The sequence below is a fragment of the Mus caroli genome, unplaced genomic scaffold, assembly GCF_978045245.1.
Source record: "Mus caroli unplaced genomic scaffold, Mus_caroli_1 scaffold_4, whole genome shotgun sequence".
In the NCBI taxonomy this organism is placed as follows: domain Eukaryota; kingdom Metazoa; phylum Chordata; class Mammalia; order Rodentia; family Muridae; genus Mus; species Mus caroli.
The window spans coordinates 154605684-154622271 of record NW_028227259.1 but is presented as its reverse complement, the minus strand read 5'-3'; the positions used below and the strand labels follow the sequence as shown (position 1 = coordinate 154622271).

Sequence of the window (16588 nt, the reverse complement as noted above, 5' to 3'; positions counted from 1 at the left end):
TGATCCCTCCTTTTTTGGGTTGGAGGTTTAAAACTGGTCTCACTAGATAGCCTTGGTTGGCCTGAAACTCACTATGTAGACCAGGCTAGCCTTAAAGTCACAGACTCACTTGCCTTTGCCTCCTGAATGCTGGCCTCAAAGGGGTTCACCACCTTTGGAAATGCCTGGCATTTCCAGTTCTTTTGCACAGGCTTAGAACATCTCATAGCCCTCAGCAAGCCCTTGCTCTCCCAGGGGCCTCACAGTAAATGTTTGTTCCCAAGTTCAGCACTACCATCCTTCTACACTTTGCATTCATAAAAAAACAAAACAAAACAAAACCATAAAAACAACTCTATTCTAACTTTGGGCTCTTCAAACTTGTCCCTGATGCAGACAGACATGGAATACATGTGTTCAAACTCTGGGAATACCGAGGTATGGGGAGGGCAGGACAGGAATGAAGAATAACAGTGAACAGAACAGACAGGAAGGAAGACAGGAGGATGTGGAAGGTCCCGCTCTTTCCATGCTATCCCTGCAGCTTTTTCCTCTGATGTCCTCTGTGTAGCCCCGGGCTTTGACTTGCTCTCACTTTTCTCAGTGTTCACAAATACAAGTATAACATCTTGACTCTCTCCTAAAGAAGATCCAAACCACACTGTAATCTGTGACTTACGGTAGATGCTGAATCAATGCAAGGTATGATGTTTTTACCTCTCCGTCTTCCCTTTGTGCTTATGTAAGTCACTGCTGTTAGAGGCACTGGCCACCATGCCACCAGAGACTCAGTTAAAGAGCAGGAGTTTAGCTTGTAAAGAGTCTGTTGCTGGGCTAGAGAGATGGCTCAGTGTTTAAAGAGCACTGTCTGCTCTTCCAGAGGTCCTGAGTTCAATTCCCAGCAACCATATGGTGGCTCACAACCATCTGTAATGGGATCTGATGCCCTCTTCTGGTGTGTCTGAAGACAGCAACAGTGTACTCACATACATGAAATAAAAAAAAAAAAAAAAAAGAAAAAAAAAAGCCTGTTGCTTGTGTCTTTAACTCGGGAAGAATTCATTTTCAAGTTTAGCTCATATCTTAACTTCAAAGATTCAGGGCCCTGGAGCCTTTGTGGGGGAGGGGCTTTTCATGTTGCTCTCTCTAGCTCTATAAATTCTTAGCCCTATGGAAAGCCCTCCATGGGGATGGATGATTGCATCTCAGTAAGGTCCTGCCAGGCTCCATGTTAGGAGGTCTCTGCGGTATGAGGATGTGTAGCTAGTGTGTAGTGTGTAGCTAGAGAGGGGCATGCATGCCACACAGCATGCAGTACATACTCATGCCACCCGGTTCCCCACGGGCTCCCTTGCCTGGCAAGAGTGTACTGGTCCAGACCCCGATTGCCTTTCTCCTCCGCCTCCGTCATATCCAGGCTGAAGCTGTCGCTGCATTCAAATGCTGCTGGGAGCTCATTAATGGAGCTTGAGAGATCATCTTCGTGTACGGTGGTGTCCTCCTCTTCGGGGACTGCCTCAGCCTGCAGTCACACAATTTTAAAGAGTTATTTATTTATTTTATGTATATGAGCACACTGTAGCTGTACAGATGGTTGTGAGCCATCATGTGGTTGCTGGAATTGAACTCAGGACCTCTGCTCACTCTGGTTCCGCTCTCTTTGGCCCTGCTTACTCCTGGCCCAAAGATTTATTTATTATTATATGTAAGTTCACACTAACTTCAATTTTGTCAGAGAGGGGCTGGAGAAATGGCTCAGTGGTTAAGAGCACTGACTGCATTTCCAGAGGACCTGAGTTCAATTCCCAGAAACTACATGGTAGCTCACAACCATCTGTAATGGGATCCGATGACCTCTTCTGGTGTGTCTGAAGACAGCTATAGTGTACTCACATACATGAAATAAATAAATCTTTAAAAGAAATATTGTCAGAGAGACACCTCCTCTATCCTGTCTAGCTTCCAAGTTTACAGATTAGCAACCTCTGCTCTGTGTACAAAGTATTTTCTCAGTGTCAGGTTGGCCATCAGAGTTAGAGCTGGAAGAGAAGCTATTTGCTTTTGCATTCATAAGAACTTGGCACCCCCAGAACAGATGTTATGTATGCTGATGCCTGGACCAGTCCCTGGAGGCCCACCTCACAAGACCACTGTCATTTCAAACACCAGAGAAGGCAGACACAGATAAACTCCGATTTTGCAGCCCATGCCTTTAGAGTCAGGCACATCCAGACCTAATCTCCAATAGGAAATTCCTTTTCCAATAAAGGCAGGATTATAAATGCTTTGGTGCATGGCACAACTGACGCTCAGAGGGGAATCTGTAGTGTGCCTTATACTGTGGTGACAGGCTTTCTTATACAGAAAGCACCCCGCCACCCACCTGCATGCAGGGGCACTGTCCCCTCCTAGGACAGCAGCTAAGGTGAGAGTGTAGCTCTCACCTAACCACAGAGCAATAAGCAGTAACAAGTAACTGCTCTAGAGCAGGAAGATCTTGGGTCAGTGAGAGGAAGGGAAGAGATACACACAGTCCAACAGAAAAGAGGCTGGACTTGAGCTAAGGCGGGGTGAGGCGGGGTGGGGTGGGGGAGTCAACTGGAGAACAGGCTGTTCTGTGAGAGGAAGGAAGGAAGGCAACTGGGCTACACATCAGAAAGGCAGAGGAAGGAAACACGCATACTTGCTTCTGTGAGTCATCTTAAAAATCAAGTCAAGGTGAAATAGAAATGTCTGTGACTTAGACCTTTACCACGGGTTAACATCTGACCATGGTTTATACTATTCTGACTTTAGGGTTAATGAGGAAAAGCGAGCCAGAATGTTAAAGCTGTATCAGAGAGCCAGGATAGCTCATGTCTTTAGTGGTGCCAAGTTCTGACGGATGAATCTATGTCTTCTCTAACACCATAACTATATCAAATGCCATAGAATTTAGGTCATGAGAAAATGGAGGTGTCTTTAAAAGTGAGGGCCAATATTTTATTTATTTATCTATCAATCAATCATCTATCTATCTATCTATCTATCTATCTATCTATCTATCTATCTGCATTTAAAAGAAAAATGGAGAGACTTTACTCATGCCGAGAAATAACATGCTCAGCATGTCACATATATTTTATGATGTTTTCCCAAGAAATTTAACTTAAAATGTTTTGATCTTGGGATTAATGTTCTAGTATCTTTCAATCTAGAACAAGAGTTTGTTCAGGGGGAGGGGGCTTTATTTTTTGGCCAAAAACGAATAGTTCCAATGCCAAGAAATCCCAATTACAGTTCTTATTCTTTCCTTTGAGTTGGGGCAATCATAGAAATAATTCTTTTCAGCTCTAATATTATTGGTTTAAAGCTTTCAGGGGTTTCTTTTTTCTTTCTTTCTTTCTTTCTTTCTTTCTTTCTTTCTTTTTTTTCGTAGGGGTTTCTTGATTTCGGCATATTGTAAAATGATATAGAAAGTGTTATAGCTTTCCTTTATCAGTATTTCTCCCCCTCCCTCCCCCAACTCTCTCTCACACACACACACCTCATATTTTTTTTTCTCTTTCAAAGTTGCAAAACTATAGCCAAAATCAGGATCAGGAATGACTAATTCTATTCTAATGGTAATAAACTATTTTGGTATCTCTAATATAAAGAAATAAAATTCTACACTAAAGGTCATATGTGTGGTTACAACATCCAAATGAATGGTTTTATGGGGCAGGATATTTTCTATGAATTTTGATAAACTAAACCTTAAGTAAAATATCCACAAGATTTTTTTTTTTGTCTTAAAGCCAACCTTTTAAAATAGGGAAATTATATATTAGCTAACTCTTTTTCTCAGGGAGTCCAGCTAGGAGAGTTTTATGCAGATTTGGCATAATTCTGTGTGATTGACATTAAATATTTCTATCGTTTGCCAAAAGGCAAGCACTGAATCAATGAGCAAATTGTATAATTGGTTCCTACTCGAGGAAAAATTCCCCCCCAGTGCTCGCGCACTCCTACGCCTCACTTAGTGAACTGTTTTATAAAAGCCACCACACTCCCAACGCCACCACACTCCCAACGCCACGACAGTCTCTCTCTCCACTACTTGCTTTTGCAGTCAGTCAGTGGTCAAGTATTTCATTTTACAAAGGCCTCAGGCCGAATCTCTCAGCTAAAGGGAAGTCTGCTCAAATTTGTGAGCATAAAACATTTAACTTCAAAGCATAGGACTGGGAAGGAGCTTCAGTCATTTCACTAAAACCAGAGGCGTAAAGCCCCTCCACTTTGAACCTCCCTCTACAAACTCGTAATAGGATTTTTTTTTTTGTCTTTTCCCCCATGCCCTTACAATAGAAATTCCACAAATCTCTTCACCTTTGACCCCTCTGAAATCTGCAGATTATTTATATCAGGCAAAGAAGCCTCGAAGTTTGCCATTCTGGTGTTGAAGGAATGAGGGTCTGCGGGGGTAGAGTCACAGGCGCTGGTCAGCAGCTCCATGGGATTGGCCTCCTCGGAGGGGGAGAGGTTCATGATCTGTTTAGAAGGCAAAGCAAAGAAAATGTAAAGGAAGATCCTGTCGGAAGAACACACATCATCGGTCCCCAGTACTTGGTTGACAGGTATCATTTTCCTAAGCTCTCTATGTCACTGATTGTTATTAGCATATTAACGTAGCCGTGGGCAACCCCGTATGTCCTGGCCTCAGGGCACCAAATGCCTACAGTGACCTACAGAGAAGAAGAGGTCAGCAGCTATAAAGAGTTTATTTGGCTGGAAACCAAACTCCTGAGTTAAATCCAAAAAAAAAAAAAAAAACCAAAAGAAAAACCAAAAAAAAAACCAAACCAAACCCAAGGCTTCCTTCCCAACTCTCCAGTGGGAGAGTCCCTACTTACAAGGTCTGAGTGTTCCAGGATCTGGCTGGCTGTGAGGTCCTCCTCAGATGACTCATCGGAATCCTCATGGCTCATCTTGTTTAGGCTGGGAGTACTTCTGGAGAGCTGGCGCTCCTCCAGGATCTGCATATCACACTTGTCCAGGCTGTCCAGGGAGCGCCTGCGCACTCCCCAGTTGAAGTTGTCCATACTCTCCCCCTGAAATCACACCACAAACGACTTTTCATGCCCCGGGTCCTCCGGCACACACATGCACACGCACACACCTCCACACAGTCAGTCCCAGCTTAGAAACAAACGAGGTCACCATCGACTCTCAAGCCCTCATCTGCTTCAATGCTCAGACTTCCGTTTACCGACAAGGAGACAAAGAAGCCAAGCTTTTCTGGAAATGTGTGTTACTTCCCAAGTAGAAGTGAAGACACACTTCTCTTTGATGTGTTAGTTATACATGTATACATATATGTATATATATATATATATTTTTTTTTGAAACAAGGCCTCTTTGTATAGCCTTAGATGACATGGAACTCACTTTGTAGACCAGGCTGCCCTCCAAGTCACAGAGATCCATCTGTCTCTGTCTCTGTCTATGTCTCTGTCCCTCTCTTTCTCTCTCTCCCAAGTGCTGGGATTAAAGGCATGCACCATCACACCCAGAAGGAAATACATATTTCTTTTTCTTTTTTTTTTTTTCTGAGAGAAATACATATTTCTTAAAGTCGATTTTGGTAAACCCTAGAAAATTTTGTGTTTTCAAAAATCTGTCCAGAGAAAAAAAGAGGGAGATTATTAATATTAAAATAACTTTAAAATTAGGGTACACCTCCCCTCCCCCGCCAGCCTCTGTTTAGTTAGAGTTTTCTGGAGGGGAAGCAAGTATGCTCAGAGCAGATTCCGGAATGCCTTGGCTGTTGTTAAGTAGAAGCGCGTTAGGTAAACACCCTAGACAGTTTTGCCACAATGGATTCCACAGAAAAATGCAGAGTTAAAAGTCTGTGAGAGCTGTGCAAAGTTTGAGGGGCCGTGCACTAATCGGAAGCCACAACTTGGCTTTTGCTTAAGACTCAAGTTTAAATTGCCCAAGCTGGGAGGTGGTTAAATTTCTTTCCTTGGCACTGAAGATTTCCTGTAGACTTGCCCATTCTGACTCAGTGAGAACAGGCGTAGTCAGGCAAGGAAGTTTTAACTCCTGGAGTTGTAGCTCATATCTTCTCTACAAAGCGCCAGGTATTAGATAAAATGAATGTGGGGTTTGGTGTCTCTCGAATCAGGACTAAAGGACAATATCTACACTGTACTGGCTGGTCCTGTGTGTCAACTTGACACAAGCTAGAGTCATCAGAGAGGAAGGAGCCTCAGTTGAGAAAATGCTTCTATGAGATCCAGCTGTATGGCTTTTTCTAAATTAGTGATCAATGATGGGGGGCTCAGCCCATTGTGGGTGGAGCCATCCCTGAGATGGTAGTTCTGGGTTCTGTAAGAAAGCAGGCTGGCCTAGCAAACCATGGGGAGCCAGTAAGCAGCACCCTCCATGGCTTCTGCATCAGCTCCTGCCTCCAGGTTCCTGCCCGGTTTAAGCTCCTGTCCTGATTCCTTCAGTGATGAGCAGCCACGTGGAGGTGTAAGCCAAATAAACCTGTCCTCCTCAGTTTGGGTTTTTGGTCATGGTGTTTCACTGCAGCTATAGAAACCCTAACTAAGGCGCACTCCGATGATAAACAAAAAAGTCATCCAAATGACCATCCATCTCATAGAAACCTAATGGCTCCTGAGGTCAAGTTGTGTTTCTTCCGGGAGGTCAGCAAGCAGCGCACTAGTCCAAGAGCCATGGGTGGGCATCACATGCAGAGAGCAGGAGGCTTAGTTCTCCTCCTCTGGCTCCTGGTTTTAGATAAGGCGGGTTTAGCGAACCAGTCCTCGGTGTCACAGACCTCAACTCTAACAGGTGCCGGCAGCCTGTCCAAGTTTTGTTTTGACCATTTGTGGAAGAAAGCAATAGCAAGACTCCTAAATACATCACTGCAGATATAGAAAGTGTTACCATCATTTGTCCTGTTATGGTATTTTCAGGGATTTATTTATTTTTATTTTATGTGTGTGCCCGTGTGCACGTAGGTACACCGTGTCGCAGTGCCCACAGAAGCCAGTGAAGGGAATCGGATCCCCTGAGATTAAAGTTACAGATGGCTGTGCGCTGCTGGGGCACTGGGAACTGAACCTGGGTCTGTCTTCATGCTATGTGGGTTGGGCTTCCCTACTTTGAAGTGTTCTGAAATCCCAACTGTTCTTGAGGGCCATCATGGAGGTCCCAAGTGGAAAATTCCATGGTACAGGTCACAGTCAAAACCCAGGTCCCCTAAAAATGCTGTATGAAATTACCATCAGGCTAAATGCAGAGGAAATAAAAGTCAATTTAGCATTTAGACTCGAGGCTTATCCCCAAGAAACTGTGTGTATATTATGCATATTCAAATATCCCCAAATAAATAAAACCACTCAAATCCGAAACACGTCTAGTCCCAAGCATTCTGCATAAGGAAACTCCACCTGTACCTGTTTCCCGCAGATGGCTGTAAGAACTTACTACTGAAACCTTCCTAGTGGGGACAGTTAATTCTTTAACGTAACCACTGCAGTAGGAATATGGAAAAAAAAAAGTATAAGACCAAAAGATCCTAAAATTTGTAAAAACAAAACAAAACAACAACAACAAAAGGAGGGGAATGGAAATAAGGAAAATAAGGAATGCGAGAAGTCTGTAAACACAGACTGACAACAACAATTTTTCTTGTGCCAAATGAACAGATGAGTTTGGGAAGGGTCCCACAAGCCGCAGCTCTGGAGGTCTCCTCCCTTGATGGAGCCTGCGGCATCCCAGAGGTATGACAGGTCAGAGGCTGCTATACTGGGCACAGATGCTCTTGTCGCTGTGGGGGAAACTGAACCCAGTGGGCGTGAGAACTGGGAGGCACAGGTAATGTCCATCTCCTTTGCCGGTCGATTCCAGGCAAAGCTGTTGAAATTATTTCCCTTGTGGTAGCTGAGGGGTGTAGCCCCCGGTAAGGACTATGGGTAAAGCTAGAACATGAGATTAGGCATTGTTGTTTGTTTGTTTGTTTGTTTTTTTAAAGTATAGAACAGAGTTTATTCAGGGCACGGGGAGGGGAGTTAAGAGGGCAGTAGAGGCAGAGAGAGGCAGAGGGATGGGGGAGAGAGAGCGTAGAGGCCGGCCATGAGCACGTATATGTGTGTGTGTGTGTGAGAGAGAGAGAGAATGGAGAGAGGTGGGAAGGGAAACAGGGAAAGAACAAGAGAGGAACAAGAGAAGCAAAAGCGTGATCAGCATTGCTAACGGTTCTTGGATTCAGATTCTAGCATACACAATAAAGTCTATAGTGTGTAAAAGTCAGTTTAGCTTTTAAAAAAATTATTCTTGTTTTATGTGTATGAATGTTCCGTCTGCATGTGTGCCTGGGCACCATGTGTGTGCTATCCAGGGGAGGTCAGAAGAGGGTGTAAGATCTCCAGGAACTGGAGCTGCCCTGTAGGTGCTGGGAACTGGAGCTGCCCTGTAGGTGCTCTTGGGTCCCCTGCAAGAGCAGCCACTGAGCTATTTTCCAGCTCCAAGCTCAGCTTTCTCAGCATAGCACCAAATACCCTCGGTTGTAGCCACCCATCCCGCCTCTGCACCAGATGCCCACCATGTGCCTTAGGTCACATACAAGGTAAAAAGCCAAAACCCTGTTGATTCATGATGCCAGATTGTGTGTGTGAAAACACAGAGCAGCTATTTCCAGATGGACTATTTACACATATAGCTGTCAAATTTAAACATAACACCCAGAGTTTATCCCGAGATAGCAGAATATTGACAAATACCCTTGAAGTGTCAAAGATAATATTCTTGAAATTATTTAAAATGAAACTGTGTTTAAAAATGTTATTATTAGAGAGCCAGCAATTGAACCAGGTCTTTGTACATGATAAGAAAACAATCTCCTGAGCCAGGTGTGGTGGCGAATGATTTTAATCCCAGCACTCGGGAGGCAGAGGCAGGTGGATTTCTGAGTTCGAGGCCAGCCTGGTCTACAGTGTGAGTTCCAGGACAGCCAGGGCTACACAGAGAAACCCTGTCTCGAAAAACCAAAAAAAAAAAAAAAAAAGAAAACAATCTTCTATTAAGCTCTACCCCTAGCCAAGATTAAATAAATAAATAAATAATCAAATACATTTTTCCAAATAAAGCTACTTAAGTGAGTCCTAAAGTGACAGGGTCATGGGTCAGCTTGCTTACGATGACATACTGCCATAGGCCTGGGCCCAGATACTGTTATCAGCCATTTTTTTTTTCTTGCAGAGCACCTGGCTTGGATGAAAATTAACTTATCTAGTTGCCAGACACAGAAAGATAGCTTTGGGTTTTTAGAAAAGGAAGTGGTTTTTGTTTTGTTTGTTTTTGATTTTTGTTTTTCCAGTAGTACTGGGGCTGGAACTCAGGGCCTCAATTCCTGCTACCTAGACACTGTACCACTTAGGTACATCCTCAGCCTGATTTCATTCACCATTTACAGAGCAACAAAACCCATTCATAGGAGACAGTACGGTGCTTGCCCATAGACCATAGTCAAAGACTTATCTCCTCTCAAGAGATGCAACCATGCAACTTCCAGAACTAAGGATAAGAAAGCATTTTTACATTTTAGAAGATATTTCAATACTAGAGCAGCCAAGGGGGAGGGGCAGGGCAAAACCAAACCAAACCAAAAAACAATGAACAAACAATCCTCCCCCCCCCCCCGCCCCCCCGGGGAAAAAAAAACCCTCATCTATCAAACACTTAAGAAGAAGTCTACACACAGATAGGCAGACGTGCTGGAGGGAAGGTGAAGCGCTCCGGATGTTATAGGACTACACAAAGATACAATGCACCTGCCTGTGCACCAGAATTAAGTAAGAGTAACATCGTCTTACCTGAAGTTCCTGGGGGAGCAGTTTGAATGGACAGAAAAACAAACAAAAGTTCTATTTAAAATGATATAATGTATAAAACACTCCAGTGCATTTTAGTTTCCACACAACAACAGTGCTAGCAACATATTCTTCAGTAGACACAACTTTTACAAAAGAAGGAAAACATGCCTGAACTCCAAGGGAAAAAAGCATCACTATTCGCCCTCAGAGTTCCTGCTTGTCTTCCTGGCAGAAGATGAGGCTGAAGTGATGTCAGGAGCCCACGTGAGGAAGCAGCTTCCTACTTCAGCAACAACATTGTTCTCCTTAACACCTATTTATTTAGAAGTCCGAACCCTTGTTTGTGAGGAAATGTTTAAATATCATGGGAGAGAAAAGAGGGTCAGAGAGGGGCATCCGTTGGTCCTACTTCCAAAGCTAACAGTGCAGTCATGATCTAGCACCTCGGGGATATAGCCCCTTTAAAAGATCCTGCAAACTCCAAGGGCAAGAGCTGTGATGAAGAGCTTACTCAGATGCCCAAATTAACTTGAGACTTTGCTTGTTTCTTTGTTTTTGTTTTGGCAATCATGTTTTGACGAAGAAGCCAGAGTATGTTTACATCACTGGCTTTGTCATGAGCTATTTGCCACTGGTGGGATTGTCTGATGGCTGGCACAGAGAATGTCAGCTGCATGCGCGACACTGCTCCACATGGCCGGCACAGGGCATCTGACCCTTCATGCTAGGTCCATAGGAAGTTTTTTTTTTTTTTAAAGATGTATTTTTTTTTAAATGTATATGAGCACACTGTGGCTGTCTTCAGACACACCAGAAGAGGGCATCGGATCCCATTACAGATGGTTGTGAGCCACCATGTGGGTGTTGGGAATTGAACTCAGGACCCCTGGAAGAGCAGTCAGTGCTCCTAACCGCTGAGCCATCTCTCCACCCCAAAAGTTTTTAATTATACCCACTGGCCCAAGGGGCAGACCTTGAGTCATGAGGACTCAGGCTCAAATGCTTCCATTTTACTGTGCTCTCGACATCTCTGTGTCTTTTATTTTATTTTAGTCCAGAAACCGCAAAGCTTCCTCAAAGGGTTTTTCTTCTTTATTTCTGCAACAAGGGTCATCTGTGCTGACTAGGCTAATTTTGAACTCCTGGGCTCAGGAGACCCTCCTGCCGTCAAGTACCTGGGATTACAAAAGTGTTTACTTTTTTTCTTTCTTATTTTTTTACTACTTTGTTTAGATTAATTTTTCTTATTTTCTTGAGCTCCTTATACAAATATTAATCTTTGAAAATACTGATTTCATTTTCTGTGTATGGAATGGCCTGCACGGATGTACACTATGTACACTATTCACATGCAGTGCCTGCAGAAGCCACAAGAGGGCGTCGGATCCCCTGGACCTGAGAGTTACAGATGGCTGTGAGCCACGGGGTGGGTGCTGGGAACCGAACCCAGGTCTTGTAGAAGAGCAGCTGGTGCCGGTAACTGCTGAGCCTCCTCTCCAGCTCTCTAACATCCTAACAGATGATAAAGTAACCTACGTGATTTTCAGTTGTCAGTTGCTGTTGCTTAGGACAATAATACAGAGATAATGACAGATACGTTCTGGTATTTATCATTTATTGTCCCTGGAAAGCTTCAGTTTTGTTTGTTTGTTTGTTTTGCTTTTCTTGGGACTGAGATAGTCAGGCAGTCAAGCCTGTTAGACTTGTTAGATAAGTATTCTGCCTCTGAACTAGCCGTTCTGGAATTATGTCTAATTGCCTTCCAGGCCACTCTGTGTAATACCATCCTGGGGCTGAGACAGGAGGATGCCACCTTTGATGTCAGTTGAACTTCTGGAAAGCTGCCCTTGAACTCTAACCTAAGACCAGGGTTAGGCCAGCTGCTCGGTCAACGAGCCCTGACCTCAGCAGAGCTCGAAGCACTGGCTCACAGGCATTTCAGAAGGACTCTAGACTGATGTGTTTTGCGTTATCACTTCAAAACTATCTTCGCTGCATTTAGTGAATTCCTTCTTGGTCACTAGTTATGGTTGGCAGAATCCCCTGCAATCCTCTTAATAGGTTTGAGAACAGTTTAAGATGAAGATTAAGCAGGCATTCATTTGAAGTGTGCCTTGGGGGTCAGTTTTTTTGTTTTTTGTTTTTTGATTTTCCTTTTTCTCTTTCTTTTTCGTTTCTTGAGACAGGGTGTCATTATGTAGCTGGTGTCTGCCTCCTCAGGGCTGAGGTTGAAGGTGGGTACCACAATATCCGGAAGTACTTTTTTCTCTTACTATCTTTTGTGGGGGTGGGGCGGGGAGGTAGCAATGAAGATACAACCCAGGGCCTTGAGTATATAGTAGACAAAAGCTCTACACTGACTAACACTGCCAGCCTTAGCCAGAGCTTTGACACTCTTAGGTCTGGGTTTACTCCGCGTGCTATGCACTTGCATCTCTCCTGCTGGGTCAGACATGAGGCAGACCTGGACCTGGGAGGACAACAGAAGTCAGCACCTGGGGCTCAACTACAGATGAGTGAGTGGGTTTTCCAGAAGTCACATTCTTTCTGTCAGCCACTCAGACTCTCATTTTCCCATTAGGTCACAGTTAAGTTAGGAGGCGCCTACCTACCACAGGCTATAATCAACTTTCACTTTGGGCCTTTAACTGTAAGGGGTGCAGTTGGAACAGAGAGTGCATTTAGTTAAGTCAGAATTGACCAATGCAGCATTAGATGACACAATCTTGAATTTTCATTCCCCGGAGGCAAGACACTGCTTCTCCCAGGGAACGTGCCCTGAGCTGTACAATCGAAGGTGTTTCTTCTCCTCCTCCCAGGCCCCCAGATAGCAGCAATGGATCTTATTATTGCCATTCCAAACAGACAGATCTGCACATGCCTGCCAGGACTTGAATTCAGCTGCCCCAGATGTCTGGAATGCCGACCACCAACCAACCCCGAAGCAGGGCTAAGACAGCGGATCTGTCTCATGCTTCATATTTCATTCTAAGCACTAGTGATTTCATTAAACACAGCACAGGAATAGAGGAGCCTGAGGGCTTCGATCTCTAGGGGTGGCAACAGCAGGCTTTGAAGTGACTGGATCACAGCAACTTTACATTAGAAATGGAATTGTTAGCATATTTTGCCCAGGTCCCAGGCTTAGAAATGATGCATTCCTGTGATTTAAAAACAAAACAAAAAAAATTTCTCCCTCAGACTATACACACAGTCTTTGTGTAGTTATTACGATTCAGATCTTTGCCATTTAAAAATAAGTTGGCAACTCTTGCTTCGGGCCCAGACAGGAAGGGCGGGGTGATTTGTGCAACAGTGAAGCAGCTGTTCTTTGCAGAACTTGATGCAAAACGGAGTTCACAACTTTCTAACTAGAGAACTTGCTATAGAGAGTGGTCAGTAGAGAAAGCAACACTGCTTCGTTAGGCAGTCAGCAAGTGTTTGACTGAGACAGAGAATACACCGTACCTCCCCGTCCTCCAGTTCCACGTCCAGGAAATCGAAGTCCCTGAAGACTCTGAATTGCTGTTCGCTGTTGGTGTCATCCATGTTCTCCTGCTCCCGGGGGCCGTCCTCGGATGACACCAGGCTTGTCTGATGCTCCGGAAGATCCAGGTCCCCACACGAGGAAAAAATCACCTACGAATCAAAAGAAGCCTCTTTTGAGAAACTCACCGCCCTCCAGTTGTTTGTGCAGTGAGCGATGGCCATTGGTTCCCTGGACAACTGTGTCTCCAGTACACACCTAATTCCTTAAGTGGGTATTTTTAGAATGTTCTTTTATTATTTATGTTGGACAGGTGCCTTTGGATTAAACTCGCTGCAAACACTCAACTTCATACAACTACAAAAGCACTCTAGAGTTGAACGGCTATCTCTTAGTGGGGATGGTGGGACACTACGTATATGTGTGTGTGTGTGTGTGTGTGTGTGTAAAACAACTAAGCGTGTGTTCCCAGACAAACTGGAACAGCTAAAATTTTCCACTCTTCTTGAACTGACTGAGGTTAGAAATCATTTATCTTCACACGTCAAATGTATATAAATAATTTTCAAAGGATGATGTCAAGATGTATTATTGTAAAATAAACCATGGGAACAAAGGATTTAACCCTTTGAAAGGTAAACCAGGAATCGGGAAGGATTAATAAAGAGAAGCCAAATTTTTATGTTTTGGTTTTTTTTTTATTTAGACATTTTATTTTTAATTTGTTAATTAACTTTTTGAGACAGGGTCTCACTGTGTGTCCTGGTCAGCCTGGAATGCTTTGTGGAGAAGAGGGAGTCCTTAAATTCAGAGATAGGCTTGCCTCTGCCTCCCAAGTGCTGGGATTAACACAGGCTCAAGACCCAGCAAAATCAGAAAAGCAAGCATAAACACCAAGTGCAGAGGTTAAAATTGTGTGCTCCTACACCCGGCTGCTGAGACATTTTAACAGACCTTTTAAAAATGGTTGATTTGGTCTGCTTTTGTTTTCTGAGATAAGGTCTCATTCTGTCTTGCAGGCTGGTCTGGACTCACTATGTAGCTCAGGCTGCCTTTAGAGGTATAAGCCACCATGTCTGACTTAACAGAACTCCGAAGAACTAATAAACAGCAAAGGTTTTGCTAGCCAGTCTCAACTGAATACAGATATGAAACTAAAAGCTTTCTTTTGTGAATTGAAGTCCCCGGGTGTCAGGGGACATATTAGTGGAAGATATTAGAACAATGAATGACCAATCAGAACCTCATTATTGTGGAGGGTTAGAATGCTGCAGATCCAGAGCTAAAATCATCTTGGACTATTTTTAGTCTTTGTTGTTATTGTTTTTCTTGTTTCTGTTTTTTTTGTTTTTTGTTTGGAAGAGGGTTTCTCTATGTAGCCCTGGTTGTCTTGGGACTTGTTCTATAGACCAGGCTGGTTTCAGACTCAGAGATCTGCCTGCCTCTGCCTCCTGAGTGCTGGGATTAAAGGTGTGCACCACCGCCCGACTATTTTTAGTCTTCTTAATGCCTATTCTTTGTTCACCCCTTTGATTAATAAGTCAAAACTTTGAAATGTATTCTTAGCAGGTCTGCCCAAGGTAAGAATGTTATTGACATCCTGTGGCAGGGATTCCCACCTATGGGGTCACATGCCTGCCTTCAGTCTTCTACAGTGCATTTGATAAATGCCGTAAGTTCTAAACCTTCCATGGTGGAACACATCAGTCAGGTCAACCTGAATCTGTGTTCCCAGGCCATGGCCACTAAAATGTGGCCCAAGAGCTTAGGAAGAAACTGTCTTAATTCTTTTGAGGGGAGAGCTATAGTCTGTGTTGACACTTTACATAACCATTATAATGTTCTCTTGTTCCTTTAAAGTGGGCACGATATTATAAGAACAGAAATATTACAAATATCTTTCCAAGGTAAAAAGAATGAATGGGTATGAACATTTTTCTTTTTCTAGTGTATAAAGATAGCTTTGGGGCTGGAGAGATGGCTCAGTGGTTAAAAGCACTGACTGCTCTTCTGAAGGTCCTAAGTTCAAATCCCTGCAACCACATGGTGGCTTACAACCATCCGTAATGGGATCTGATGCCCTCTTCTGGTATGTCTGAAGACAGCTACACTGTACTTACATATAATGATAAATAGAGCTTAAAAAAAAAAGACTTGTTAAAGAGATAGCCTTGTGTTGTGGACGGTAGATTAAGCATCTCAGATCTGAAAGCCCCAAATCTTAAAATGTTTTAAATCTGAAACTTTCATTATTAATTAATTAACTTACTAAGACAGGGGTTGTCTTGGAAGTCACTCTGCAGACCAGGCTGGTCTTGAACTCACAGAGGTCCACCTGCCTTTGCATCCCAAGTGCTGGAGTTAAAGGCATGTGCCACCACACCTGGATTACAGCTGCAATTTTATTTTTTTTTTCCCCTGAGACAGGATTTCTCCTTGTGTAGCCCCTGGCTGTCCTGGAACTCACAGAATCTGCCTTGCTCTGCCTCCTGAGGATTAAAGGCCTGTGCTGCCACCATCACCACCACCACCTGGCAAGCCTGAAACTTTTAAAGATGAGAGTTCCATGTCTGCAGATTCTGAAGAAGTCTAGATTTTGAGGGATGATCACTGGGTCAGTTCTACCCCAAATTCACCCAAATCTAAAATCCACTGCAGCTGGAAGCACCCATTCCCAGGCACTGCAGATAGGGAACACTTCACCTGTTTTCTCTGTGTGTGTGTGTGTGTGTGTGTGTGTGTGTGTATGCAACACGACACACACACAGGGATCACAAAGAGTGTGTGAGACAATCAAATGGAGAGTTGTGGAGCCATCAGCCTGATGTGATTACCTCCAGGGAGGCACCTTTCCTGGTAAGCGCTGCTTTAATGACTAGGGTCCACTATGGGCAAACACAAACATCGTGGCCAGAGAGTATAAGGGCCAGGGTGGATTTAGCTGCCCCAATGGCAGTGAGAGACAGCCCTGGCCAGCCATTCAGAATGGCAGAAATCAGAATGGCTCTGGTTTCTCTCTGCTGTGGGCCATGGTGCACTGAGCAAAGCCACGGGAGCAGCCCTCAGATACTGAAGTCATAGGACAAAGGTGACTTAAACAGAAACCCAGTTTAGATTTCCCAGCTGAAAGGAGTAGCCAGTCGACACGTTGGCAAGTCTTGATGGGTCTCCAATATTTCACCTGTTCACAGAGTAGATTGAGAAGAATGTTTGGCGATGTGACAGGTTCGTGTGTGTGGCATGTTTACATGTAACAAAGAGCCAGGCAGTGGTG

The 16588-nt window shown here is 43.9% G+C and overlaps 1 protein-coding gene across 6 annotated transcripts in view; it reads right to left on the bottom strand.

Moving 5' to 3' along the window:
• The window catches only part of Fry (FRY microtubule binding protein), a 382592-nt gene that overhangs the window by 25266 nt on the left and 340738 nt on the right, over positions 1-16588 (bottom strand). For all 6 annotated transcript variants that reach the window (XM_085837475.1, XM_085837469.1, XM_085837470.1 and 3 more), the window contains 4 exons: positions 13296-13466; positions 4854-5051; positions 4330-4491; positions 1335-1501 (listed from right to left, as the gene is read on the bottom strand). In XM_085837475.1, the coding sequence (XP_085693601.1) occupies positions 1335-1501; positions 4330-4491; positions 4854-5051; positions 13296-13466 (698 nt within the window). The remainder of the gene's footprint in view (positions 1-1334; positions 1502-4329; positions 4492-4853; positions 5052-13295; positions 13467-16588) is intronic.